The following is a 13,801-nucleotide window of genomic DNA, read 5'->3' as shown; positions in this document are numbered from 1 at the left end:
TAGTAACTTGCACATCTACTCGCTCACATGCTGCAGTCCAAACAGTTTCAAACTTTCATGTTCAAAATAAACCAACTTACCCCCCTTTTGAAATCCTTGAAAGAAGGAATTCTGGGTTTCACTGTCTTTATTCATTCATACAGTAAGACAGTGGATCCCTGGAAAACCTGGAGACTGGGGCCCATAAGGAGCCGAGGATGAACAAGTTGTGGCAGGGGAGAGGTGAGGGAATGGCAGCTAACATAAAAATAAAGAAAACAATAAAACTATAAACTTAGAAAAATAAAATCAAGAGGGACACCAGCAAGTAACATGGTTCTAGATGGTCACATTAATTATAGTGAGCTATGCATTTTGCTCAGAAGTTATTTACAATAACATGCATCAGAGGGTGATGGATTTCTAGAAAAGGATAAATTATGTGGATTGAAGCTAATCTTAGGCTTATTATTTGTTATCAGGTGACAACTGAAGGGCAAGTTGTATAAAGTATTAACAAAAATGTAACAGGACTGTCACTTCTGCTAATTTGACCAGCATCCGCCATTTAAATCAAATAAAAATTAATCAATCAGCCACAGATATGACATAAATTATTGAATCCAAACAAAAAAAAATCTTTAAAGCACATACATTGCTCTGTCCTCAAGAACTAAATCAACCTGTGCACTAACACACATTGGCAATTACCCTGCAGCATGTCTGTCAGGACACAGCAATATATGTTGGAACATTTCAAACGAAACTACTAACAGACTGAGGTTCAAACTGATATGATTATCTGCTTTTAAAAAGATACTTGAGTGAAATACACAAAATCACCACACATATTGCAGAAATTGTCATCAACTTTAGTAAAAACAGTAGCAATCTACAGCAGTAATATATACCAATTAAATGTACACAAAACTAGAAAAATGGAACAAAATTACTTATTTTTCAATATGTTTTGATTTATGAAACAATAGCACAGGATAATTTATTGAAAAGTTGTACTTTGGGAAATGACGAAGGACATGAATAGGAGCGCTTATCACCTGTTTCACCATTCAATTAGATCATGGCTGATCCACACTTCAACTCTATTTACCCATCTTTGTTTTACATTTCATACTATTCTCATCCAACGTTACATAAATGAGAATTATTATACATAATGTGCTCTCATATTATTCCTTTGTCCCTTACTTTAGTCAATATGTTAAAAATAAAATCAATCACATTTGTCAGGCATGATCTAACTTTTTCTGATCAGCTCAGACGTTTCCAAGATGTTCATTCACTCTGTCCCTAAATATAGACCAGTAATTTCCCAACAACAGAGGTTAGGCTAAAGGGTTTATTATTCCAGGAAACCCCCCTCACCTTTTTTTAAAAATGGGGAAATAACCTGAGCAATTTTCCAAGCTGAAGGAACAGTTCCCAAATTATAAGATTAGAGCTAGGACAAATTTGTTCTTCACAAATTTTCTTTTAAACCTCAAGATAGAAGCCATATCATCTTGGTGACTGATCACTCTTTAATCTTATTGCGCTCTCTTTATAACCACCAAGTTTAAAACCATCTGGTGCTGGGGATAGACTATTTTTCAGTTTTCTTCACCAGTGCATTTTGATTAGATTAATTATGGCTGAATTACCTTCTGATTCAAATTTTAGTTTCCATGAGTCATCAACAGGCTATCCTATTCCATCATTGTAGATGTTGACGCAGCACAAGACCAATTTTCATGGCATTTATACCTTGTGTATGCATACCTCTGACAATGAAATTAAACTTGAGTTATTCAGCATGTCTCCCATTTTCTTTTTCCTGTTTACAATATCACATTTAGTTTAAGGGCCTACTTTGCCTGACCACCCTCTTTATTTTTAAATATAAAATAATTGTAAAAGTTCGCATTCTCCTTGATTTCCTGTGTTTCTTTTCCACACTTGCTATTTGTAGTTAACAGTACCCATTTTGTCACCTCCTGTTGATTTTCCTCATATCTCTCTTCACCACTAGGAATTGCGTTGATTTTTAATATGCTTTTCTCCCCCCATTAATTTTCTGCTGGCTCTCATCTCTTTAGCTCCTTTGATAAGCAGAGCTTTTCTCTCAAGGATGTAAATTGCTTCTGTATCACATTAAATTCCTTTTTTCCAACAGCTTTCACTGATCTAATGTTATTTTGACGATTTACAGATTTGACTGTCAGTCTGTCATTTTGCATGGAACTTAGTCTTACCTGCATCTAGAATTGGAGTACATATTTTGCTTTTCTTCCTTTCAATCAATACATGGAGCATCTTAAGATGACTGCAATCAGAAAACTACTGGTGCATTGTTTAGCTGTAACTAAAACTGGCTAATTACTTATTCCTAAATCTAATATGGTCTACTCCCTTATTCATTCTAGGATTCCTCAACTCATGGATATTGTTTCTTGATCTATCCCAACAAACCCTTGCGCTATTTTAAACATTTTGATTAGATCACACACTAAAGGGAATACAAAACCTATCTGCATAATTTAAGCCTTCAATGCACTTGTAATATTCTAGAGAGACTGCACTGTACCCCCTTCACGGCCAATGTATCTTTCATAAAGCATGACACCAAATAATGAAGTACTACAATAAAAATATAAAATGCTGCAAATATTCATCAGGGAGCACCTATGACCCATGAAAGGTCACTGAATTGAAGCATTAACTGGTTTGTTCCCCAAAGAGACTGACTGATCTTTTTCCAGCATTTTTTTCCTCTTCTGTTCAGATTTCCAGCATCTTCAGTTTTTTGCTTTTCAAATACAGTACTACAGATGGCTGGTTTGGTTATCGTTTGTAGCTGTCCACCTATATGTGGACAATAAATGCTGAGCTTGTTAGTGCTACCCACTTTCTAAAAATGAAGTAAAATTCAGTGTGCTTTCATTGCTATTTCTAATGCAGAGCTTTCAAAAGCTTTCTGCGTCCATATAGACAACAACCATAGAAAGTCTCCTATCCACTATGGTAGTGACATCCTCAAAAAGAAATCCAACCAGGTTGGTCAGAAATGATCCATGACAGCTCTCTGACCAGCCAATTCTTGCCCAAGTACCCAGTGACACCAGCACTGATGGGCGATTCTAGTTATTTTCCTCACAATTTATAATAGACTGACAGGTTTGTAGTTACTTGGTTTCTCCATAACTTCCTCCCGTAATTGTGGAGCAAACATTGTAAGTAGATTACAGCACCATAATTAATCCAAAATAGCTGCTCACAAAGGAAACATAAATTTACCTTGTTTTCTTGCCAAAAAGCCATAGCTTCCCTTTGCTTTTTCCGGTTGTATATTTTTGGTCTCCCCTCATCTCTTGTTTGTGTGCACTCAGACTGCCATCCGATACTGTCCTATAAATATTCTGACTGAAGTCTTCAAATGGAAAGTCTCCAGGAGGTTCAAAACCAGATTTGAATGATTCCACTACTATCAAGGAGTCCTATAAAGAAAACAGTTCAAATTAAGTAGATTTCTAAAAGTAAGCATTTCCTGATGGGAGACAATTCCAAAGGCATTATGCAAGTGACCATTCTGCAATTGAGCTTGACAGTATGGACATACTTTTCAATCAAGAAAAAAAACAATTTCTTTCTTTTAACAGTACAACATTAAATTTCAAGTCAAAATAACAAAATCCAGTTTCAAGGAATGTCACAGTTGATCATATTTTTCACATTTTACATGACAGAACAGAGCTACATCTGCCACTAACTTTCTCAGGCTGTGGATCTTTGATTAAACCCTTATTTTATAATTTCAAATTGTATGGGCTTTTATTCTTTTCAATGTCTCCAACTGCCTATTTATTTTTATTTATTGTTATACTGAGGTGTAAAACTTATCTATTGTGATAGGTCAGGAAGATAAAATTATCAGATCCATAAGCCTCATTACTCCATTCTATACACAAGTTAAACACATCTTTCACAATACGCAAGTTCAAAAACATGTTTGGGGGGGGGGGGGGAGCAGAAGGAGGTATCAAATAACTGCACTTGAGTTTAACTAGGGTTTAAAAGCAGCTTCTTGTCACATAATTCTTAAATTGCATTCTCCCAATCATTAGTGTCTGGGCTGATTTTTGTCTTTTTATATGCTATTCCACCACCAGTTTGATACCATCCACTTCTCTTTAGTCATTCCTGCCCCTCCACCCTCATTCAATCCCTCTAATCCCTTTGTACTAGGTGCTAGCTTGAGAGTAGACCAGGGTAAGTCAGCTTCTCAATATTAAACTTGCTAAGCAATTAATTGATGAAGGTAGTTATTTTACATGTTTTTCATTGCAGTTCTCCACAATACATACTTTTCCGCTCATCCACAGACTTTGCAGCACTGATCATTCCTTCCAAACATTTGTTGATGATTGGAACAACCCTACGTTCAGCTTCTGCAAATCCTCTGTAACACTCGCTCAACTTTGTAATTCTTCGCTCATCCATGTCTTGTAGATTCTGCAAAAAATTAGGAAACACTATAAGCTTACTTTCATACTATCAAATTACACTTCAAATGTGATGTGTATAAAGAGTAGTGACTATGAGCATAGACTGTGTAGAAAGAAATTAAAGGCTGTCAAAAGTGAAGTACTAAAAAGGAAGAAGGTGGGGAAAAGGAGATAAATGGCTGATGGATAATTGGAGATTCAAGATGGATTTCAAGGCTATACCAGTGTTTATCTGGCAAAGAATGAAGAATACATTCTCGAAGATAAGTTGAATGGTCAGCATTTTTTAGAATTCAAATTCAAAGCTCTGATATGTTGATATAAATACAGGTTTCCCTGGTTAAAAGAAGCAGTTAGGTACCTAAAGAAGCCTTTGGAATGTATAATTTTGTATAAAGGTACAGGAAACCCTTAACTTTTGTGGGGATATCATTTGATGTGGATGGTAAGAAAAGTAAGAAACTATTCAATCTCTTCCCAGTAAGGATGCAGTACATCAAAAGCATATCATGCTGAAACATTCAAGCTGAGGCATACAAGTAATTATCCAATGGCCAGATGGAAGACACAGGTGCTGAAGACAGGTCTTTAATCCCCCATTTTAGATAGCCTGTTTATTTCACAGACTCCTTCCTGTTAACCCAATCAAAAAGACTGGTTTTCATGGACGTGTGTTTGAAAGATCACCTCCAAATGGGTTCCCACCTTCGTTAAGCAACCAATTAAATAAAACCCTTTGTTGTAGGGGAAATTTGTTAAGAATGTTTTCTAAGGTAGCATCTCTAATAGACAGCTGTACTCATGTTTCTTAAAACTGATTTAACTTTGTGTTGCCTGAGGTTTCATTAAAAGCCACTTTGATTAACAATTGAGCTGAATTTTGCAGATTCACAAACTCTCTGCTACCAGTACATTCACAACACAATATAAAAGACAAACAGATACCTACTCCTACATTTTGTAAAGATGACCCAGGAAAGCAAAGCATACCTTAAAAATTTGAGGCATGATGAATTGGAAATGTTTCTGTTGTTCACTGTTAAAGTTCTGCAGTTGAGCAGCATATTCATTTTTACTATCATCAGCCATGTGGGTTCGTAGGTTTAATTGTTGTTTTGCCTGGGAATACAAAGGATGAAATTGTCAATAAAATTTTCTTCAACCACTTTTTTTGGTTACTTTGAGTTGGAGATGTTGTAGGACCCTCCTGCTATCACCATGTCATGCCTAGAACAGAAACCCACTTGGAGAACATTTCTTCGCTGAGCCACAGAGTAGGTTTCATGACCGATGTTCTCAGCCTGGTGTCAGATCAAATTAATAAAACACAAAAATGCTGCTGGCAACTTCAAGAACCTAATGATGGATGCTTGAACACAAAACCACAGCACTGTCAATGTATTAGGCCATTTTTAAAATACATATTGCCCATCTCTTAAGTTCTGTAAAAGGTGGTATTAAGCAGCCATCTTGAACCATTGCAATCCTTCTGGTGAAGTCACTGTACTCCTGCAATGTTCCTGAGTAAGGATTTCCAGGATTTAAACCTATCAATGATAAAGGAACAGCAATTTACTTCCGGGTCAGGATGTAGTAGGGCTTGGGAGGGAACCTTGAGCCTGAAACTATCCCTACTTGGTAGGAGAGGTTGCGAATTTGGGAAGTGCTGTCAATGTAGCCTAAGTGATGCAGAACACACTACAGCTATGGAGGGAATAAATATTTAGAACGGTGATACAAATCAAGTCACAGTTAGACTCTCTCTTGTTGGATATGGTCATTGACTAGAGCTTTGCTCTAATAGCATAAGATGGAGGTGTTTAATAGGTGACATACTTCCAAAATCTGATATCTTTGCAAGGGTAATTTTAATTTCTGCTCAGTACCAACTATTTATGCTTCCAGTGACACTATGGTTTTAAAAGAAACTGTCCTTTTCCTAAGAATGAAGTTTCAGTTTTCAAGCTTGGGTAAAGGGGTAATTAGTGTCAACAAGGAGAGTGGGGTTAGAACTTTTATGCATGAGAAAGCTGAGTTTCATAATGGGTGTGGGATGGTCTTGCCTTTTCGTGTGGTGGCTGTCTCACATTTTTGCATAACAGTGACATCACACATTAAATATATGGCATCTCTCACTTTACTTTTAAGAGTCTCAGTTCTTATGCACAGGAGTCTCCAGAGCAACTCTATTACAAGTAAGCAAGCAAAACTTTATGCCAGCCTGCAAGTTGAGTTATGAAAAAGTACTCATATAGACAAGGAAATATGTTTGCAATGAACACTTCTTGCAAGCTTATGACTAATTCACCAATACCTAACATCTGAATGCCAAAAAAACATCATTTATAGAAAAGACAACTAACCTTCTCAACATCTGCTTTTGTTGCATTGTGGTCAGAGTCTAGTTTCTCATAACTTATTTGTGCCTTTTCAGTCTCCTTGCATTCTCTCTCAAATTTCTTTTTACTCTGAAAGGAAAAAAAGACGAACATTTGACAACCGCTCTTCCAATTTGAGCTTTCACATAAACAGCTGGAACCTATTGGAAGGAATCATTAAATCAGCACTTAGCATCAGAAGCTAAGAATGTTGTGCTTTCCAAAATGTAAAATTAGAAAATATGAAATTATTTAATTATACATTATACTCAGTCATCTGGCATCCATGGGGAATGGGGATGCCGGTTGCATGAATAAGCTGAACATATGAGAATCGATCAAAACAAAATTACATCATACATTCTATACATAAATCTTTAAATAAATTGCTGAACTATATGTCATAGTACACCAATACCTAACAATGTTTTATACTGCATATTTTAAGGTTAAACAGTAATGTAAAATACCTTATTGCACTGCACTTTCTCTGTAGCTGTGACACTTTACTCTGTACTGTTACTGTTTTTACCTGTACTACATCAATGGACTCTGTACTAACTCAATGTAACTGCACTGTGTAATGAATTGACCTGTACGATCAGTATGCAAGACAAAGTTTTTCACTGTACTTCGGTACAAGTGACAATAATAAACCAATACCAATAATAATTCAGACGAATGACTGAACTCACAGTCACATGAAATGCCTAACCTTCAAAGAGGATGTTGCTACTAATCAGCCTACAACTAAGCTACCCTATGTATAAACATAAATAAGTGAAAAATGTCCTTTCACACTCATTTTACATAAAACTTCAAATAAAATTCACTGTTTGAGTTTATTTTTATAAAAACAATACAATCTTTTGTAGGCTAAACTTTTTACACATAGCATAGCCTGGGTTAAGCTACAATTTAAACTAAAATTCTAAGTGTCAAAAAGGCAGTGCAATTTATTTGTTGTGTTCTGGATACTTGAACAGTACTTCATTAAGAGTAACACAAACCTTCATGAGTCGAAGTTGAAGGCTTAATATTCCTTAGAAACTTCTGCTGGTTGCATGAGAATTTCAAATGCACAAATACCAGATAAACAAGAGCTTACTGGACTTGTCTATAACACAAAATCTCTAGAATAAGCTCTTAACATCTTACAGAAAAAACTCGGTGAACGAAATTATTTTATGAGTGAGTGATATAGGATTAACCTTTTTTTAATAAAAAAGGGTCTTCCTTTTACTAAAATACAAGTTCTGCAAAATGTACATATTTTTTTCTATACCCTCAGCACTTTGAATAAAATGCCCTCCCTACAAAGTCATTTCAGACTATTAATTACAATATACTCTGCATGGAGAGCCCTCATTCCATATTCTACACAAGAAGAAATGCTAATGTTAACTGGAACACAGATAAAGGATTCATTCAGAAACAATCACAGGAAAGAAAAGTTAACTTGATCCCAATGATTGTTTAAATTTGACTCATGCAGTCAATTGAAAAATTCAACAGGCTTCCATTGAAATTCTGTGTTATTTTCAGTTCTGTTTAAATTGGATGTGCAAGCTACTGAACACAGTGAAGAACATATTGCTTTTTGACCTCAATGGGCATAATATGGCTCATCATTCAATGTAGGATTTATCGTTGCTGGAATGCATTTGCATAGATTCAATCCCAATTGCTCTACAATGGCTAAGGGATCTCCATCAATGAGCTGACCAACCACTCCTATCTCCTTGCATCAAGATTCCACTCTCGGTCTCTGTCTTATCCTCATTAATTGGCATCAGTGATTAGATCACTGATTGATAGCCCTGTTGAAAACGGCTTCCATTACCTTGCTGAACAATGAGAGCAGCCAGATTGGATTTACCTTGTATTTGTAAACGTGATATGTAAATCCTGAGGAACTTTCCACATAGTCAGGTAGATGCCAGAGTCAAACAGTACCGAAACAGCTTAGCTAAAGACACAGCTATTTCTGAAGGAGAGGTCTACAGTACTACAACTGTACTGTTATTTGATCCACTAACTTTTGCTGTATCCAATACTCTCTGCCATTTCTTGAAGTCACATGGAGTGAATCAAACTGGTTGGAGACTGGCTTCTGCAATGGTCAGGATCTCAGCAGGAAACTAAGATGGATCATCAATTTGGCACTTCTGGTTGAACATTGTTTTAGCACCAGCCATAGTTGAGGAAGGGGATGCTTTTGAAGCCTCCTCCTTCTCCAGTTAGCTATTTAACTGTCTACCACCATTCACAACTAGATATAGAAGGACAGCAGAGCTTGGATCTGATCCGTTGAGTGTGAGATTGATTAACTCTATCTCTGTCTATTGCATGTTCTTGTTGTTTAGCATGCTGTCCTGTTTGCACCTTCACATGGTTGGCACTTCAGTATTTTTAAGATAAACCTGGTACTGCTCTGGCAAGCCCCTTCTGGACTCCTCACTGAATTAGGACTAATCCCCTGATTTGATAGTAATAGTAGAGTGAAGGATGAGCTGAGCCACAAGGTTATAGATTGTGGTAGTACACATTTATGCTGCTGCTGGTGATGTTCAAACCACTTCATGGATATACAGTTTTGAGCTGCTAGATGAGTTCTGAGAACATTTGTAGTACCCCACAACAAGTCTTTGTGCAAGAACTGTGTAGCAATCACTTCTACCAATGTTATCATGGACCACTGCATCTGCCACAGGTAGAATGGCAAGGGTGAGGTCAAGTAGGCTTCTCACTCAAATTGGCTGGCTCACTACCTGCCACAGACCCACTCTGATAGCTATGTGCTTCAGGTCTCAGCCAGCTGAGGTGGTGCTACTGTTGGTGATGGATATTTCCACCTCTCACCCAGAGTACCTTCTACACTGTTGCTACTTTTAATGCTTCTGGTCAAGTGTTGTTCAACATGAAGGAGCACTGATTGATCAGCTGAGGGAGGACAGCAGGTGGTTAATCAGGAGCAGGTTTCCTTGCCCATGTTCAACCTGATACCACAGAACCTGGAGTCAATGTTGAATATTCCCTCTGCCTGTAAACCACTGTGCCATATCCCTCTGGCTGGTCTGTCCTACTGATGAGACAAGATGTACCCATGGATTATGATGGAGGTGTCTGGCAAGGCATCGTTCTATGAATATAACTATGCCAAGCTATTGCTTGATCTCCCAATTTAGACACGAGTCCTCAGATGTTCGTGGAAGGGTTTTGCCAGGTTGACTGCTCTGGGATTGACTTTGGACGTGTCAGAATTCAATGCACAAATTGATGGCAGATAGCACCTCCATTCAGCCCTTCCACTTCTCAACATCTTTTGATAGTGGAAACTTATCAGAGAGGCTCTGATTTTTTTTTTGTTAATGGGAACAGAATAGAATATTTTCATCTGGAAATAAACTGATTAATAACAGCCCCTGATATTAACAAATTTCTCAACTTGAGGGAATTGTAGCATGCTCAATTTACAAAGGACTTCGGTTCAAAGTCAGTTTAGAAAAAAAAAGAAACCAGAACTTACATTATCCATCTGTTTCCAGCACATATCCAAATACTGCTGAGCTTTACGTCCTTCTTGAAGATGCTGCAGAAAAAGGCCAAAAAGTTCTAATGTTCAAGACTGTCCTACAACCTTCTTTAAAAACTCAAGACTGCCTTACAATTTTGTCATTTTGATGCATTTGCACTAGATTAACACGGATGGTTTAGCTTATTCTTTCTATTTGATTACGGGTCTACCAATTTAGCCTACGTCAACATACCAATGATATAGTACTGCGTCGTGATATTTATTTGTTATCTGTCCATCATAGGATAGGCAGCATGGACAGAGGCCATATGTTCAACCTGCTCATGCCAGTATTTATGCTTTACTCTAGTCTCCTCCCATCTTTCCTCATCCAACTCTATAACTCTATCACAATAACTTTCCATTCCGTTCTCCCTCATGTGCTTGTACAGCTTCCACTACACTGCTCACTTCAACCATTCACGCAATGGAAAGTTCCACATTTTCATCACTTTAATTTAGCTTCTATTTAATTCCCCAATGGACTTCTTAGTAACTATACTCTTCCTTACAAATGGAAATATTCCATCTACATCCACTTTATCCAAACCTCTTGGATCATCCTTAGTCTTTTCTCAATAGAAAGTACACCCAGTCTGTTCATCCTTCCCTGATGTATTGTCCTTCTGGTATCATCCTCTCTGCACCTCTTCTGCGTTTCCATATATAACACAGCAAGCAGAACTGTATGCAGTATATCATGGTGTGGTCTAAACAACATGTTTTTGTTTTAGAAAAACACAAGTTTGGCATAACTTCCCTATTATTCATTTCCATCCCTCTAGAAATTAACCCTGATGTTTTATTGCCTTGCTAACTTGTGGCACAACTTTTGGCGACTGGTGTATTTTCAATCCGAGGTCCCTCTTTTCCACCACCCCTGCTAGATTCGCACTTTCCAGGTAATAAGTGACTACCTTATACTTGTTACATTTGCTCCATATTCTCTATATTGTCCTGTCTGTTCCTTAATGACATAATCCATTCCAAATGTCCTTTTTCTTCCTTCTAAGCCCCAATTTTCTAAAGATTTTCTGAAATGTTGAACTAACGAAGTACTAATTTCTTCTAGTATGGTTTGTAGTGATAAACATCTCTCTGTAGGTTTAACTTATCCAATAATCCAAACTTTTCCTTCTTAATTACAATATTTATATCATTGTACTCTTCTGTTATACAGAATACACACAATGGATCCATTTATAACTATACTAGTTTTTTGTATTTATAAACTAATATACCACTAAATCCCCTAAAAATTCATCTCCATATATTTTGCTTCATTTGGACTGAAAGTCCAAGACTTGGGACTAAATCAGTCTGAAAATCAATACAAAATATTATCTTATTGTTACTCTTCCCTGAGGCTACAAAATTAATTGATCCGCCTTATTTAATGGATAAATACCAAATACAGTTTTCTGCCTTATTTTGTAATCTCCACCCAAATCGATTTTAAGTGGAAATGGTTGAAAGCTTCAAGTTCCTAGGTGTAAACATCACCAACAATTTGTCCTGGTCCATCCATGTTGATGCTACGGTCAAGAAAGCACACCAATGCTTCTAATTTCTCAGAAGGCTAAGGAAATTCTGCACGTCTCTGATGACTCTTACCAATATTTACAGACGCACCATAGAAAGCATCCTATTCAGATGCATCACACTTGGTATGGCAATTGCTCTGCCCAAGACTGCAAGAAATTGCAGAGAGTTGTGAACGCAGCCAGTCCATCATGCAAATCAGCCTCCCCTCCATGGACTCTGTCTACACTTCCTGCTGCCTCAGGAAAACAGCCAACATAATCAAGGACCCCTCCCACCCCCAGTCATTCTCTCTTCTCCCCTCTCCCATGGGGAAGAAGATACACAAGTTTGAAAAGCACATTACCACAGACTCAAGGACAGCTTCTATCCCGCTGTTATCAGACTCTTGAACGGACCTCTAATACACTTGAGATGAAATTCTTGATCTCCCAATCTACCTAGTCATGGCCCTTGCACTTTGTTTATCTGCGCTGCACTCTCTCTGTAGCTGCAACACTATCTTCTGCATACTGTTTTTCTTTTTACTACTTTGATGTACTTATGTATGGCATGATCTGCCTGTGTAGCACACAAACAAAGGCTTTTCACTGTATCTCGGTACAGATGAAATCCAAAGTCATGAATTTCTCTGTTATGATCCTTTTTCTCCCCCTCTTGATTTTACCTCAGCTTTTATCAGAACTTCCACCAACACCCTCAGCTCTCCATTTCCATTATTCATCATAAGTGAAGTATCCTGGAATATTTAATTCCCAACCTTGCTCACTCTGCAATCAGGTCCCTCAATGACATTTTAATTCTACTTTTAGTATTATTTTATCTCTTTTCATCTTTATGCATTTAGATATGGTGCTTCCAACTTTTTTTTGTTCCCATTTCTCTGACACCACCTTAGTCACTAATGCTCTAGTTCCTTTGTTAAGATCTTTTTCCTTGACTGTTTATTTTTAGCCACATCACTATGCTGGTCTACAGCCTTTACTTCTTTCTCACTGCTTTTGAATTCACAGTCAAGTCTCCACACCATCTTCATTTGTTTCAAACCTTATCTGCCAATTAATTCACCAGGACACTTGTCAATAGCCCAGTTTCTTCCCACAATCAACAAGAAAATTGTGAAAAAACAATTAGTTTGGTCATTATGATTAATATAAATACTCACCGTTTTTCTTTCCATTTTCAGATCATGAGTATATCTAACAAGCTCTCCATAGACTCTGTGGCCTATTTCTTCAGCAACAACTTCACGTTGGCCTGCATAGTCATTAAGTTCATTGAGAACTTGGAAGAAGGAATGACAATAGGAAAACCTGAAGCAAAATGACTAGAATTAGTACATCTAGAAGCATCATCAAGTGTCTCTTTTGGCTATACAAAACTGTACCTGTCCAAAAGCCTTTTAAATGTTGTAACTGCCCCTACCATCTCTGCATCCTAAGTAATTTGTTTTCAGTCAGATGGTCAATGTTGAACAAAAGACTGAAGCACATAATCTCAGTTGACACCAAAGTACCAAAGGAATACTGGCACCATTCTAACAAAGAAGGCGAAACCGCCATGGTTTCCACCCAATGTTTATTTGATAAATCAATTAAAAAAAAATAAAGAAAAATAAAAAATGTTGGAACTATTCAGTGAGTCAGGCAAAATAAACAGGGTTACTAAAAAACTGTTATCTATCATGTCATTTCAATATATGGAAATTTGCCTGCTAGATTTTGATACATCAAACAGCTAATTTACTTCCAATGTACATAACTGGTTCCAGACTTCAAGGTTGTCTGAAAACTGAAAGGTGCAATTTAAGTGGTTCTTCCTTT

General features: G+C 37.1%; 1 protein-coding gene across 1 annotated transcript in view; it reads right to left on the bottom strand.

The window, feature by feature from the left end:
* The window catches only part of fnbp1l (formin binding protein 1-like), an 85,520-nt gene that overhangs the window by 24,567 nt on the left and 47,152 nt on the right, over positions 1-13,801 (bottom strand). The window contains 9 exon segments of the mRNA XM_052012384.1: positions 81-130; positions 133-174; positions 177-237; positions 3,264-3,473; positions 4,342-4,488; positions 5,472-5,600; positions 6,845-6,949; positions 10,389-10,451; positions 13,144-13,291. Coding sequence (XP_051868344.1) covers positions 81-130; positions 133-174; positions 177-237; positions 3,264-3,473; positions 4,342-4,488; positions 5,472-5,600; positions 6,845-6,949; positions 10,389-10,451; positions 13,144-13,291 — 955 coding nt within the window.

This window comes from Pristis pectinata, chromosome 3, assembly GCF_009764475.1.
Source record: "Pristis pectinata isolate sPriPec2 chromosome 3, sPriPec2.1.pri, whole genome shotgun sequence".
In the NCBI taxonomy this organism is placed as follows: Eukaryota; Metazoa; Chordata; class Chondrichthyes; order Rhinopristiformes; family Pristidae; genus Pristis; species Pristis pectinata.
Note: the sequence above shows the minus strand (reverse complement) of the source record. Positions and strands in the feature narration are given on the sequence as shown.